At 41.1% G+C, this 16339-nt stretch overlaps 1 protein-coding gene across 1 annotated transcript in view; it reads right to left on the bottom strand.

Annotated features, from left to right (window-relative positions):
• The window catches only part of LOC107500034 (NXPE family member 3), a 37177-nt gene extending 29535 nt beyond the window's left edge, over nucleotides 1-7642 (bottom strand). The window contains exon 1 of the mRNA XM_016124832.2: nucleotides 7427-7642. Within this exon, the coding sequence (XP_015980318.2) occupies nucleotides 7427-7495 (69 nt within the window). The 5' untranslated portion in view covers nucleotides 7496-7642. The remainder of the gene's footprint in view (nucleotides 1-7426) is intronic.
• Between the last annotated feature and the right edge of the window lie 8697 nt (nucleotides 7643-16339).

The raw sequence follows: 16339 nt of genomic DNA, 5'->3' as shown, positions 1-16339 counted from the left end.
TCTCAAATTCCATGGTAGCACCTAGAGGGTACGTTTGAAGCTACAGTCTCTGTTTTGATTGCTGGAGGGGAAAACACAGGATTGGCCCATCTCTGGACTGGAGAGGAGCAGGGATCAACATCATAGAGTCTAGGCTCAGATCCAGTACTATGTGGTTCTTTGGGATGCTTGGCTCACACAAGCCAGTAGCATCCTGGGGGAAAGTTTACCTGGTAAGGCGTCTTCCTGATGGGACCTGTTCACAGGCCCTCATCCTAGGCTAGGACAATGTTGGAGGGGTATAGGGCATAAACTGATAGATCACAAATCAGAATGGCTTCCTGTCCATCCTAACAAAGGGCAAATACGCGTATATGAACATGTCCCATTTCCCAGAAGCAGAGACTGTTTTTGCTACCTGTATGTCACTTGCAGCTTTGCTACCATACAAAGGGTCCTAAAGATTTGAACTGACCAGTTAGAGCGGCCAAGAGTTCAGGTTACAGCAAATTTGAACATATTTGAGAGAGAAAGACCAAAAATATCTGTTAAACTTGCAAAGAATCATTAGGTGTGGGAGGTTACATGGATGTTTGTTTTATTATTCCTGATATATCATATATATTTTATATATATTCTCTGGTATGTGCAAAATATTTCATAATAAAAACAAATTTTTAAAAAATTCTGTGCTTACTTTCTCTTTAACCAGAGAGGAAGTACAAAAAGAAAAATATGATCTGTCTAGATAGAAATAAAAAGAGAAAACTTCTTTAAGGTAGCAGAGTAAAAAGTCCAGGATCCTCTTTTCCCCCATGAATACTCAGACCCAGCAACAATTCTCAGACCAACCCCCTTTGTGAGAAATACAAAAACTAATTGAAAAGCTCCTACAGTCTAGGCAAATGTGAAACCAGACTTACTTAAGTTGGTGGGGAGATTCAGGACACCCTCTTGCCAAAATCTCTACCCCTGGTACACTGCCATATGATCAGAAAGAAAACCCCTAGCTCTCAGCTTCTACCAGGGAAGGGACAGAGCTGGCCCATTGGTCCATTGCCCCAACTTTTCCTTAAGGCTTCTCAGAGGACTGGCTTCAGTCTTTCCAGTTTTGGAATGCTGATGAGACCAGCAATCTAGCTGCTTGGGGGAGAACACTAGTAATTACTACAGCTCCTCCCTCTGACTCAGCACAGCTCCCTATGCTGGTTAAAAGAAGCCAGACACAGACAAATATTGCATGATCCCCTTTATATGAAGTTTCTAAAATTGTCAGATTTAGAGTTGAGGACTGGAATAGTGTTTGCCAGGGTCTAGCGAGAGGGGGAAATAAAGTTTCAGTAAAGCAAGATGAATAAGTTCTACACATTTGCTGTAAAAAATTGTACCTACAATACGGTATTATATACTTTAAAAATTGTTAAGCAGCTAAATCTCATGTTAAGTGTTCTTATCGCAAAAAAATATAATTTTAAAATAACAAAATAATTTATTTTAATCAAAGACACCATTAGAGTGAAAAGCAGGCATGACACAAAGCTGGAGAAGGTATCTGTAACATGCACAACAAATGAATGAGCTTGTATCCAAAAAGAAAGAGAATCTCTACAAATTAATCAGACAATCCAATTAAAAAAGAACAGAAGATACCATAATAGCACTTCACAGTAGAAGAAATTCAAATGACCAGTGATTATATGAATAGGTGCCCAGCTGAATTAGTAGGAAAAGGAATCCGAATTAAAACCACAACAAAATACCTTTCTGTATTCAAAGAAAGGATATGATTTATGAACAATACCAGTGTTACTGAGGATCTAAAGCAACTGAATCTCTCATATTGTGCAGGTGAGAGAGTAAACTAGGAAAACCAGTTTGGAAAACCGTTTGGCAATATGTACTAAAATTTAACATATGCATACTTTAGGACCAAGTGATTTAGCTTGTTGGTATATGCCCAACAGGAAGGCATGCATATTTAAAATAGCAATATTTAAAGCAATATTTAAAATAGCCCAAATAAAAACAACCCAAGTGAAAAAAAAAAGTCCATCAATGCTAGAATGGATAAATAAATTGTCATGTATTCATATACTGGAGTACTAGAATTGAAATGAAAAATTAACTTAGAATAGCCTTATGCTACAACATGGATGAATTTCACAAAAATATTGAATGAAAGGAAACACATAAAAGAGTACATAGTGTATGATTACATTTCTATTGTGGTGGCTGAAAAAATGGACTCTTACTGGAAATTACTGTTTGACTATCACTATGGGCAAGTAGGTCTTTGATTATAGGAACATAACATTCTAAACAAGCTTTCTGCTTCTGTAACCCCTCCTATGCACCTGACCTGTGAGTTGACAGGTAGTGAATAGAAAAAAAATAGACCTTCATGTTTAGATAGAATGAAGAATGAGATTTTGGGCTTAAAAACCCTGTACCTCTACATTTCGGAGCTGCTTAATTTAGGGTCTGCATACCCCTGGCAGACCCAGCTGGCTGAATAAAGAGTGTTTCCTATAACTTATTGAGTTCCAGTGGTCCATGTGTCTTTCCGGGGCTGGCGGCTACAACATTTGGAGGCCCCAGCGAGATCTCAGGTAGTGGCCCTGAGATCTAAGACCGGACCGGCCTCTAAAGCGGTTGCTGTCTCTGTTACAGATTCAAAAGGGTAGCCAACCTGAGATGTTCCAGGGCCCTTGAATGCCGTGATGGGGTTAACGCAATCGTCAAGGACACAACTTTCAGGACACACTCTTTGTTCCTGATCCCGATGGGAATCTGGAATCTCTGAGGCCTAGGAATCTGAATAAAAGGTACCTTCCTGGTTCTGTTGACCGGTCATTGGGGGTCCGTAGAGAGACTGGACACAGTCATTTCTCCCAGACCGTGGCCAGGCTGCAGGACGCCACCTCCTGTGCCCTGTTGTCGGGTTCTGTTTATTGTCTCTGGTCCTGTCTAGGTTGTAGGTGGCGAACTTCTCTGGGTCCACCTACACTTCGGTAATTATTCTCTTCTGAGTGTCTGTTTTGTGTTTTCTGTTTTGTGTTTTCTGCGCAAGTAATGGGGGGAAGCCAGAGTTCACAGAAGATACTCTTGGGGTGTCTCCTGCAACATTTCAAAGAAGGGTTTGTAGAGGGAGCTGATTACGGCATAAAGTTTTCTCTAGGCAGACTAAGGACATTGTGTAGAGTTGAGTGGCTGTCTTTTGGTGTAAACTGGCCTCTGGAGGGCTCTTTTGACAAGGGTTTGGTGAGGAATGTTTAGAAGGTTGTCACGGGAGACCTGGGACATCCCGATCAGTTTCCCTACATTAATCAATGGTTAAACCTTGTTCAGAAACCCCCTCTTTGGCTCCGCCGGTGTGCCCTTTATCTAGGGGCGTGGGTTTTAGTTGTGGGCACCCCAAAATATGCAGCAACTGAATCTCCAAAACAGCCCAGTACCTCAGTCCTCCGATCTCTACCTGAGGACAGTGACTTTCCCCCACCCTATAATTCAGGACAACCGAGGCCAAATGGTACCGCCTCCCCTCCTCGAATGGGGGCAGGTAACCCCTATGAGCCTCCTGTTCCCGCTCTGGGTGGGGAACCAGCTGATACCACCACACTAGCCATCCTCCCCTTGCAAGAAGCACCACCCCAGGGGCATCACACAGACAGGCCCTTTATGGTTTACATGCCTTTTTCGACTAGTGCCCTGTACAACTGGAAGGCACAGAATACACCTTTTTCTGAGAAACGCCAGGCATTAATAGGTCTCTTAGAAAGTGTCTTTCAGACTCACTGCCCCACCTGGGACGATTGCCAACAGCTTTTAATTACCCCCTTGACTCCTCAGAAGAATGTGGATGCATTTGTTGCATTTGGACTGAAATACAAAAGGTAGCTGTGGGAGGGAGGAGAGTTAAGGAAGCAGGGGAACAGACTGAGGAGGAATTTCCCTCCACCCTCCCAGACTGGGGACACAATTTTCAGGCAGGGAGAATGGCCTTAGATCGGTACCACCAGATTCTAATTGGGGAAATTAGGATGGCTGTTCGCCAGTTAACTAACCTTTCTAAGGTAACTGAAGTTATACAGGGAGGGACCTCAGGAATCCCCTGGAGTGTTTCTTGAATGAGACGCACCGGGTATACACCCCATTGATCCTGAGGCCCCTGAGAACCAGCAGGCAATTAATATAGCCTTTGCTACTCAGGCAGTCCCTGATATCCACTGTAAATTGCAAAAATTAGAAGGTTTTGCAGAGATGAACCTGTCCCAACTTGTTGAGATAGCCCAGAAGTTGTTCAACAACAGGGAGGCACCGGATAACCACAAATGTATGGCTCAAATCCAAAGCTACTGTCATTAATCCAGCCAATCCGTTGCCAGACTCAGACCCCAAAACCCCCGTTCATGACTGCACAGATTTCACTGATGCTGTGTGTTCCTCGTGGCCAGACCTCAAAGACTCCCCTCTGCCTGAGGCCAATGAAGTTCTGTTCACGGATGAGAGCAGCTTCATGCAGGAAGAAAAGAGGTATGCTGGGGCAGGGGTCATAACTCAAACTGGCACCATCTGGTCACAAAGCTCTTCCCCATAGGACTTCTGCTCAAAAGGCAGAACTCATCGCCTTCACTGAGCCACTAAGATGGAGAAAGAATAAGGCAGTCACAACATACACTGACAGCCAATATGTCTTTGCCACTGCACATGTACACGGAGCCATCTACGAGGAAAGAGGGCTTCTAACTTCAGCTGAGAAGGACATTAAGAACAAGGAGGAGATCTTAGCTTTACTTGAAGCCATATAGATACCTAAGGCTCTGGGTATTGTTCATTATAAAGGGCATGAAAAAGGGAATACTCCTGAGGCTAAGGAAAACCAAAGAGCCAATGCAGAGACAAGAGCAGTGGCCACAGGGCCAGCGGGGGCCCCACCACATCTACTGACTGTTGTCCCTTACCCAGAACTGCCTCTGTCTCCAACCTATACGGCGGAAGAGAACATATATTTTCAAGATAAGGGAGCCACTAGGAACAAACAGGAGTGGTGGACGACCCTGGATGAAAAAAAATCGGGCTCTCACAGGCCCTTAGAAGGACTCTCCTCCACCAACTACACCGGACCACACACCTACAGTGAACTAAGATGCTCCAAGCTTTAGACCCCCACTTTCACTTGTTAGAAGAGAGAAGAACTGCAGAGGAGATTGCCTCACGATGCTCAGCTTGTGCCCAAGATAATCCAAAGAAGGGGAAGATAAAAGAACCTAGGCATAGGGAAAGAGGAACTTATCCAGAGGACCACTAAGAAGTTGATTTCACTGTGGTAACCCCAACTGTTGGGGGCTACAAATATTTACTTGTATGGGTAGAAGCCTTCTTCACCAGGAAAGAAACTGCCTTAGTAGTTATGAAGAAACTACTGCAAAAAATCCTCCCTTGATTCGGTCTCCCTGGAACTTTAGGGTCAGATAATGGGCCAGCCTTCGTAGCAAAGGTATCACAGCAATTGGCTAGCTACCTAAATTTGCAATGGAAACTCCACTGCACCTCAGAAGACTAGAACTTCAAGTCGATTCACTAGCAGAAGTAGTCCTTCAGAATAGAGGAGGTTTAAATCTATTATTCTTAGAACAAGATGGATTATGTATGGCTCTAGGTAAAACCTGTTGCTTCTATGCCAATAACTCTGAAGTAATTAGAGAAAGCTTTCTACTAGTACAGAGAAATTTAGATACCAGGGAAAAACAGAGACTAGAATCAAATAACTGGTTTCATAGGATGTTCAATTGGTCACCATGGCTAACAACCCTTCTATCTGCTGTAGCTGGACCTTTAGTCCTCCTCCTCCTCTTGTTAACTTTTGGCCCATGTTTTCTCAATTTCTTGTTTGCACATATAAGGAAGAGAATTAATTCTATTAGACTTTTAGTATTACAGAATAGAGGCTATGAGCGAATTCTACATGAAAAATCAGAGATTTGATTGTCTGCTAAGGCCAGTGGGGAATGTGGAAATTACTGTTTGATTAGCTAGGGGCAAGTAGGCCTTTGATTATAGGAACATAACATTCTAAACAAGCTTTCTGCTTCTGTAACCCCGCTTACACACCTGACCTGTGAGTTGACAGGTAGTGAGTAGAAGAAAAATAGACCTTCGTGTTTAGATAGAATGAAGAATGAGATTTTGGGCTTAAAAACCCTGTACCTCTACATTTCGGGGCTGCTTAATTTAGGGTCTGCATACCCCTGGCAGACCCAACTGGCTGAATAAAGAGTGTTTCCTACAACTCATTGAGTTCCGGTGGTCCGTGTGTCTTTCGGGGGCTGGTGGCTACAACACTATAAAATGCAAAGTCAGGAAAAAATAAACTATAATGTTTGTAGTTGGAAAGAAGAGGGGGTGGTAGTGACAGAGGAAGGTGAAAAAGGAAGCTTCTGGAGGGTACTGGTAATTTTTATTTCTTAACTTGAGTGCTGGTTATGCAGGTATGTTATCTTTAATCGAGCACTATGATTTATATTTTTTTTATGTATGTTATAATTCAACTTTTTTAAAAGGTGGGAAGTATTGGCTACTGCACCAAGATGTCTCACTCCCTTCACAGAGAAAAGTTACCCTGGAAAGGAAATTAGCACTTTCTTTGGAGCTGATTATTAAGGAATTAAAGAATTAAAGTTTCCCTGTCAACTCCTTCACACTGTTAGAATAAAGACCAGTTTGACAACCTATCTTGCCAGATCAAGCACTTTTTACAGAAACCAGAAATCGATATTTTCATGTGAAATCTCCTACTGTTTAAATATCAGTAATTCGTTCAACTATTTTACACCTGAATCTAAACAGGCCAAACAAAATGCATCTATAGTACATTAAGCCCATAACTCCAGTTGTGACCTATGGACAAAAAGGGAAATGCTTTCTTCTGGAGGGATTCTTAGTTTCTTGCCATACCTAAGTTCCTAAAAGGCACAACGAAGGTCACTCCGGCCAATTGCCCACTCTATACAGACAAGGATTTTTGTTCTCCAATGTCCCTCCCACCCCCTGCCACCCCTGCCTCTTTTCTCTGTGCTAAAAAGCAGGACTGAACATCACAGATTTCTGTCTCTTTTTCTTACACTGCTCAGAAAGTGTGAGAGAGCTAAGAACAATGTGAATTGCTTTTTTTCCCCCCTCCATTCAGATTTCCCTGGAACAATCTCTTCTGGGTTTATGTTTCTAATTCCTTAATAGAACCCAACTCCCAACTTCTCACCCTCCTAAGGATGACATCCCACCCTGCATTTGCTGCCACTGGAGTTACACGGGGCATAGGGAAGGAGACTGAGAGCTCCCTCAGTTCCCTCTCTCAGATTAAGGCAGTAATAAATCCAAACTCGAGCTTATACAGGAAAGAACAAATGAGCCAGTAATGAGAGGGAGCAGAGGCAAGGGCAGTACTCACCCACACCAGAATGACCAACCCCACAGTCAGCATCTTGTCCCCGCTGCATCGCCCTGTGAATGCAACCATCACAGCCCAGCCTCCTCGCTAAAATATCTGGCATGAACCCAAGATCTAGGTAGAGCACAAAACAATGAAATTTAACAGGTAATCCCAATTATAGAGTGAGTTAACTCTGATAACTTTCCAAAGGTAGTCCACGTTCTGCCTGATATTGCAAACTATTGCATGCTTTCTGGACTTTGAACCCATTGCAGCTTCCTGTAAGCAGGCAGATCTATTCTGGAGTGCCAATTCACTATAGCGCTTTTACTGATGTATTTTGACTCTCTAATGGGCGGATTTTGGCACGAGGGAAAGTTACCAGAGTTAGCTTACTCTAATATTAGGAGGACCTATTCATCTTTCTTGTGACCCAATCAAAGTTGTGACAGAAACATGGAGCAAACAGCAAGCAAAGTCACTGGGGATCTAGATGATCAGAAGCACCACAACAAGGGAGAGAAATAATTAATCACCCTGCAACAGTAGAAGGTCGGAGGGGGCGAAGAAGCGAGGTTGCCTGGTCCTTAGTGGCTGAATGGTAGTGGCAGCCGGCAGCTGCAGATGCCTCTTACAGGGGCCGTGTCCACAAGCAGACTTTCATGGTGATGGACCTGCTCACTCTGAGCACCAGTGCCTGGTAGTCTATGGGGGACAACAGAGACTTACTGGGGGACACTGAATTGTCAGAGCAAGGGCCGGAGGCAAGGTTTCTCTGAGGCAGAGGTGCTGGCAGTATCCATTGTTCCTTTGTTGAGCCTTCTCCCATCTCTAGTGAGGAGGCACAGTGTTGCCATAGCTGAGACATTATCAAACGGGATAACAGAGGTCCCTCCACCCAGAGAATTCCCTGAAACTCCACCTCTCCCAACTCGCAGCCCCACCCAAGCCACATACAGGTATGACCTCGCTTAGTCAGGTGCCCGTTGCTGAGCAGCATCTAAATTCACACTGGTGGCAGCTGGCCTCAGCTGCTGGCGTGGCCTCTTGAGGCAACTCTAAGCACACCATCTGTGGATTGGTTGCTGAATCTTAACAGGTGGCTTCTGAGGGACACAGGCTGGGGCTAAAATTGGCCTGCAGCTGAACCCCTCTTAAGACTGGGCCGCTGGACACCTACTACACAAAGCCATGCCAATAAGACTGGGAGACTTAGAAGCTTTGCTTAGGACACAGAAACAGATGCAGAAAGGCAGCCAAAATGGGAAGATAAAGAAGCAGAAACCATCTGAGAGAACAGAGCAGAGATCCGGGAATAATGGAGTCAAGCAATCTAAGAAATGCAGAGTTCAAAACACTGGTTATAAAGATGTTCGATGAACTTAGGGGAAGAGTAGATGGACTCAGTGAGAAGTTTAACAAAGAGATAAAAACATAAAAATAGAAATGGAAATGATAAAGAGAACCAGTCAGAAATGAAGAACACATTATCTGAGACGAAGAGTATATTAGAGGGAATTAACAGAGTGGATGAAGAAGAAAATTGAACCACTGATATAGAGGATGGGAAAGCCAAGGACACTCCATCAGAATGGCAAGAAAAAAGAAGCCAAGACTATAATAATCGTTTAAGGAGCCTATGTGTTGTGAGAGACGCCTGTAGTCCTGGCAGAATGCCTGGTGCTTGGAGCAACAAGGGCACACTACAGGGAGGGCCCACATGCCTTACCTATTCTGAGACTTTTTGCTCTAGACACAGGGATAAGAAGAGGGAGTAGCTGATGATATGGTGGTAGCCTTGAGGCTGAATTTTGGAGTTGTCTGTAATCTGTAATTACTAATCTGATTGTAACTAATAATAGTAACAAAGCCAGCTTTGTGAGAGAATAAAAGGATCTGGAGACAGGGCTGGGGAAGGTAGCATTGCCATTCATCCCCTCTCCCTTATCCATGTTAGTTAATGCATTTCCAGACTCAGACTCTTCTTCCTAAACGTCTCTGCAACACCTGTGGGACACAATTAAATGTTAAAATATCCATATCATAGGGGTACTTAAAGGAAAACAAGAAGTTGAAGAGCTATTTGAAAAAATAATGATAAAAAACTTCCCTAACCTGGTGAAGAAAATAGATAGACATACAACTTCAGGAAGCTCAGAGAGTCCAAAAAAAAAAAGATAAATCCAAAAAGACCCACACCAAGACACATCATAATTAAAATGTCAAAGGTTAAATACAAAGATAGAATCTTAAAAGCAGCAAGAGAAAAGTAGTTAGTTATCTATAAGAGAACACACATAAGACTGGCAACTGTTTACTCAAAAGAAACTTTGCAGGACAGAAGGACTTGGCACAAAATATTCAACATGATGAAAACCCAGGACTTTACCCAGCAAAGCTATCATTTAGAGTTGAAGGTCAGATGAAGAGCTTCCCAGACAAAAGTAAGCTAAAGGAATTTATCAACACCAAGCCAGTATTACAGGAAATGTTGGAGGAACATTTTTAAGATGAAAAAAACATGTATCAAAAATAGGATTAAAGAATGATAATAACTACATTCCTATTAACAAATACCTCAAATGGAAAAGAATTAAGTGCTCTAACCAAAAGATAGAATGGCTGAATGGATAAGAAAACAAGACCCCTATATATGCTGCCTATAAAAGACTCAATTCAGATTAAAAGACACACACAGACTAAAAGGAAGGGAATGGAAAAAGATACTGCCTTGATGGATTTAGAGGGTATTACACTCAGTAAAATAAGTCTGATAAAGACAAATATCGCATGATTTCTCATACATGTGGAATCTAAAGAACAAATAAGCAACAACTAAAAAACAAAAATAAACTCATAGATACAGAGAATATTTTGAAGGCCACTAGATGGTAGGGGGTTGCGAGGGGATGGCAAAAAAAGGCAAAGGGATTAAGAAGTACAAATGGATAGTTACAAAATAGACATGGAGATCTAAAGTTTAGCATAAGGAAAATAGTTAATAATGTTGTAATAAACATATAAGGGGTAATAGGGGTACTAGATTTAGTGGGGTGACCACTTCATGAGTTATACAGATCTCTAAGCACTATGCTATACAACTGAAATGAATATATTATTATATGCCAACTATAATTGAAAAAAAAAACCTCATTGAATTGTACAATGTAAATACGAGCAACTAATTGTCTTTTATATTTCAATAAATCCAGGGGGGAAAATAAAGAGAAAGAGACACCAGAGATCACCCTGTATTCATCTGCACACAGGAAAGGCCATGTGACAACATAGTGAGAAGTCAATCATCTTAAGCCAGGAAGAAAAGTGTCACAACAAACCAATCTTGTTGACACTTTGATGTTGGACTTGTTGTGGCAGTCTGAACAGACTGATAGAGACTTTGAGCCAGAACCAAACAGCCAAGCTCTCCCCAAATTCCTGATCCACAAAAACCATGCAAGGTAATAAAATGATGATCTTCATTTTAAGTAAAAAAAAAAAAGAGAGAAGAAGAAAATAATAATAAAATGCCTACCAAATTGTAGTAGTTTGCTATATATACGACAGATTTGTGTAAAGAAATTAAATACTTCCTCAATTGCTTTCCCTTCTATCTCTCCCAGAAGACCATTATGATGTTTACAATTTCCACATAAGTTCAATATCATTCCTATAATGTATCCATCAAATATATGTGTATATACACATGTACATGTATATGATTGTCATATATTTATAAACAACAAAATACCTTTCTGCAATTTTTTTCAATTTGTTTTTTGAAATTTATTCCTGTTAATATATATAGCTCTTGTTTCTTACTCAGCCCCTTGCTTATCTTCTACTCTTTTTCCTTTTTCTGTAGTGGTCACATTGTCATTTCTTTGAGGCAAGAATGTGGTCAGCAAATTTGACTACCTCTTGTGGGTGGCTTCATGAAATGAGAGGAAAGGATGAAGGGGAGGGAAGATTAGCTGGGAAAGAGGTAAATGAAAATTATGTTTGTGGGCCTGAATTTTGTTTTATTTGGTTTTGTTTCATCTAATTTTGAGACAATATTGCCCCAGTTTATGAACATGTCCTTAGTTTGCAAGTTTCTAAGAGCAGCCCTGTGCCAAGGTTTCAGGGGCTGAGTAGAGTTGATAGTGTTAAACACAAGTAATATAGGGCTATTCCTCCACAAATGCAAGAAAATGTTATTTAATAAGTCCACAGTGTTGCCGATGAACCAAATGGACTCCCATCCATTCAGCCCCTGTGAGGTAATGTGCAGTAGCAGCTCTGGGAATTTACACATCTTCATCTTATCATCAGCATCCTTTAAACACAAATGCCTGCCCCAACCAATACACTCACCTTCTAATGAAGCTAGAAAAAAAAGCCCTCCTTACCCTAGCTCCCCAGTCTTCCTGGTCACTTAGCTGTCACTGACCGGCTGGGCCTGGGTCTTGGCACTCTGGCTCACCATGCTACTCCTAAGAAGTCACAATTGCTCACCCTCACCTGCCTCATTCCTAGCTCCACTTTTCTGAGCAGTCAAGCTAATAATTTTACAGGGCCTTTCAGATCCCGCTGCAATTTGTTCCCGCTATCTGCCTGCTACTATGTCCTTCCTTTCTCTTCTAAACAATGTCAACTCCTTGCTCAGGATCAATCTTTCCAATTTGCTAACTGTCCTAACACTCAGTGATTTCAAAATCCATGTAGGTGAACCTTTCGACACTATAACATTTCAGTTCTGTGAGCTGCTTTCCACCAATGACTATAATCCACTCTTTCTCAGCCACTCACTCTAGGCTGACCAACTGGGCCTCTGTCCTCAAACACCAAATACTCCATCTCATCCTCTCTCTCTCAGGTAATGACCATGGTCCCCTCTTCTAAAAAAATTCCACAGATTCCTTATCCACAATCTATCCACTTATCAGCAACTACATCCATATAATCAGCCTGCCCATCTATTACCATGGGTGAACTGCCTATGCTCTTATCCAACCCTTCACTAGACCCTATGCTTTCTCACCTTCTCAAGGCTATTGCCTCAGAAATTCTCCTCACTCTCTTTCTTAGATATTACAATGGCTTATGACCTTTCAAAAAGCCACAGTATATAAACAAATATGTTATATCTATGGTATTAATTTTTTATGGAAGGGTAGTAATTACAAAAATAAAATCTAAAAAGGCTCTTAAGGGGAGACTTTGAAAAGTTTAACAAACTTAAAGGAAAAATCAAATTCCTACATAACCCTACATAGTCTGGTCCCCATTGCCTCCCTTAGCTCATCTCCTACTATTCTCCCCCTTAATCACTCAGCTCCAATCACATTGGCTTCTTTGCCGATTCTCAAGTACATCAGGCATACATGTATATGTGCACACACTGAACGTTTGCTTTGGCTGTTACCTCGGTTGTGGATTCTATCCAGGCTGACTCCCTCGCCTCCTTCCAGTCTTTGCTTGACTCTTCTTAGTGTCTCCTCAGAGAGACCTATCATGACCTGTACAGATTGCCCCCCTTACTTCCACACTCGGGACCCCATTTACCCTGATCTACTTTTCCTTTTCTTTTTTTCATAGCACTTATTATCTTCTAACATACTATTTTCTTTTCTTTTCATGTGTACTGCTTGTTTTCTGTCTCCATCCGCTAGAATATAAGCTCCATGAGGGTAGAGATCTTTGTCTGTTTTATCCACAGCTCCTGGTTCAAAACAGCTCTCAATAATGAAAGAATGAATCTTTTCCAGCCATAGGGAAAAAACTTAAGTACTGGAAGAAACTTCAATTTAGTCGAGTTGAATCTATAACTGGAACAAAAGTATGAGGCCAGGAATGAAGTTGTGACTCATAACCACATTATTAATTCTATCTGAGATCTTCTTCCTTAGGGTCACAATAATAACTAGAAATTGAGCCATGTTATAAAGCTGTATCCGGAGCCTAGCCCAGGGTAAGAGGGACTTTTGCCTGGGCCTCACATTCACAAAGAGCCTCAAATGTAGGTTTTGAACTTTTTCTCTAAAGGGAGTTGGCTATATATATATATATATATATATATATATATATATATATATAGCCAGAGACATGCCCATAAGAAAGGAAGGAGACTTTCAACTTACAACCTAACCGGTGTCCCATTACTGCATTCTGCACCTTGAGTTAACTTGTTAAACTCTGCAATTATTGCATGACTATCAAAATCATAAAGCTTTGTAATGTCTGTGTTAAAAGCATTCATTTGTTAAATATAATTATTTCAATTATGCTACAATTTTGGAAACCTGCTTCTGTTTCTCTTTGGTTTTTCACATACTGCTAAATTTGAGAAATGGAAGTGACCAAATATGCTTTGTCCCCTCTTGGCCACAGAGAACCAAGGACTGCAACATTATATAAGCTCCCAAATCACAGGGTGCTGGGCCCCAGACACTCAGATACATTCCTTCCCTTCTGGCTCACCAATGCTTCCACAAAATATGTACTTACAAAGTACATTCCTTCCCCCTTTGCTCTGTTATCCCACAATACTCTTGAGTGAGGGGCGGGAGTAAAAGAGGGAAAACCAGGGAAGAACTACTCAGGAGACTATCACAGGAAAGGTACACCCACTGTCTCTGTGTTTCATGACTGTGATGGTTCGTTTTGTACATCAGTTTGGCTAGGCTATGATCTAGATGCTGCTGTTGAAGTTAATCAGAATATGTCACCACAAAATATGCCTCTGACAAAAACATTATTTTGAGCTAAATGTAATTTTTAAAAACAGGAGGTAAAACTCTCACACGGAAGATGTCCTCCTTATATCAGAAGAAAATAATATTCTTTTGATCAAAGATGGGAAGTTGAGACAGAGAATTCTATAAAACAAGGCTTATTAAAATAATTCTTATCTTCCTTTAGACTCCTCACATAGTTTAGTCACATTTCCACAATTGCCTCTCTTTGTTCAAACTAGTGTAAAAGCATTTCTTTGGGTCTTCATTTCCTTATGAGGGCTCCCGTGTCACTTAAAATTTATATTATAAATTTATATGCTTTTCCCCTGTTCATCTGACTTATAGCGATTTAATTCTTGGACACAGCTAAAAACCCTAACAGGGTAGAGGTAAAATTTTGCCTCTCGTATACTGTGAAGGTCTTTTTTTAGATATGATGAATATTTAATTTTGAATAAAGCAGATTAGCCTCCATAATGTAGGTGGGCCTCGTCTAAGTGGTGAAAGGCCTTAAGAGAAAAGACAGAGGTTTCCAAAACAAGAAGAAATTTTCCTGAAGACTGTGATAACAGAAACTCTGCCTAAGTTCCAGTCTGTTGCCCTGTGGAATTCGGACTCAAGATTGCAACATCAACTCTTCCCTAAATTTTCAGACTGCTGGCCTACCCTAAAAATTTTGGACTTGCCAGCCCCCACAATTGCATGAGCTAGTTCTTTAAAATCTGTCTCTATTTCTTCCTTGTTCTCTGGCGAACCCTGACAGATACAGTGGTTAACATATGGCTAGTTTCTTTTGGTTTGGGGTCTTTGCTGCCTCCTTTAGCACTCTCTTCTTCAATCCAGATTTTTTTAAATTGTTTACTTTGAAACTAGACTTCCTTGCCTTTCACACACAACCTCCTTTCCCTTTATCTTCTAATTATTACCCTATTAAACATCAATCGACAGACTTCCCAACCCCAGTTCTGCCTTTCTTGATTCTCTTAACCCTGACATATTCAACCAGTACTTTTCAAAGACTACAGGGAAATAGTCATGTGCTTTGGGCATTAATGTTGAAAACATCACAGCCCTGACAACCCTCATGCCACTCAGCATGTAAACGAGCTAGGCAGGCAAAGAAAGAATTGCAGTGGAGTGTAGTAAGTGGCCACGCTAGAGGTATGAACCCCTTAGCTCCTGGTGGGGCAAGGTGTGTATTGGGAGGAGTTGAGTTGGGGGTAAATGAAAGCATGTGTGGTTTCCAGTCAGGATGTTCTACTAGGCTGAGAGAAGGAGCACTGGAATCATGTGGAAATGGCTCGTACAAGAAGGGGAAAGCCGGCTCTACAACTAGGATGGTCAAAAACACATTATTTCACATTTCAGGATTTATTTCCCCCTTTTCAAAAGAAGAAAGTACCATGGAAGGGCAAAGAGCAGAATTAGAGATGATGAAGCCAAAGAAAAAGTCTCTAATACCAGGAAGAAGCCCTGAGAGCAACTGAGATAATAAATTTTTTTTTTCAATTTTTAGATTAATGATGTGCTAAGTACTGAGGAAAACACTGAAATTTCAAAGCCAGATCAGTGCCTACCTTCAAGGAATTCACAGTCTAAGACAAGTCGCACAAGCACTCACCAGAAAATTTTTCCTCCGTGTAGATAAATAACAATATGGTTCATTCTGTCAGATCTCTGTTTAGTTGTCACTTCATCAGAGAGGCTGATCCTACCCACTTGATATAAAATAGCACACTCACCACAACCACCAACCTTCTATATCCTCCTTCTCAACTGTTCCCCCAACCCCCTCCCATCTGGTGACCTTCAAAATGTTCTCTGTATCTTTGACTTTGTTTCTGTTCTTTGTTTGTTTGTTTGTTTATTTTGTTCTTTAGATTCTACAGGTAGGTGAAATCATAAGGTATTTCTCTATCTGACTTACTCCATTCAACACAGTAACTTCTAGGTCCATCATGCAATATCTTTTTCTATCTCTTTATTTTTAGTCTCTGTGTCTTTTAATCTGAAGTGAGTCTCTTGTAGGCAGCATATGTAAGGATCTTGTTTTCTTATTTATTCAGCCACCCTATTTTTTGATTAGAGCACTTAATCCTTTTTCATTTGAAGAATTTGTTGATAGATATGTAGTTATTGCCATCCTTTATACATGTTTTTGATACATATATATTTTCTTCTTAAAGAAGATGCTCCAACATTTCCTGTAATA

Source organism: Rousettus aegyptiacus, unplaced genomic scaffold (genome assembly GCF_014176215.1).
Source record: "Rousettus aegyptiacus isolate mRouAeg1 unplaced genomic scaffold, mRouAeg1.p scaffold_m13_p_8, whole genome shotgun sequence".
NCBI lineage: Eukaryota > Metazoa > Chordata > Mammalia > Chiroptera > Pteropodidae > Rousettus > Rousettus aegyptiacus.
Note: the sequence above shows the minus strand (reverse complement) of the source record. Positions and strands in the feature narration are given on the sequence as shown.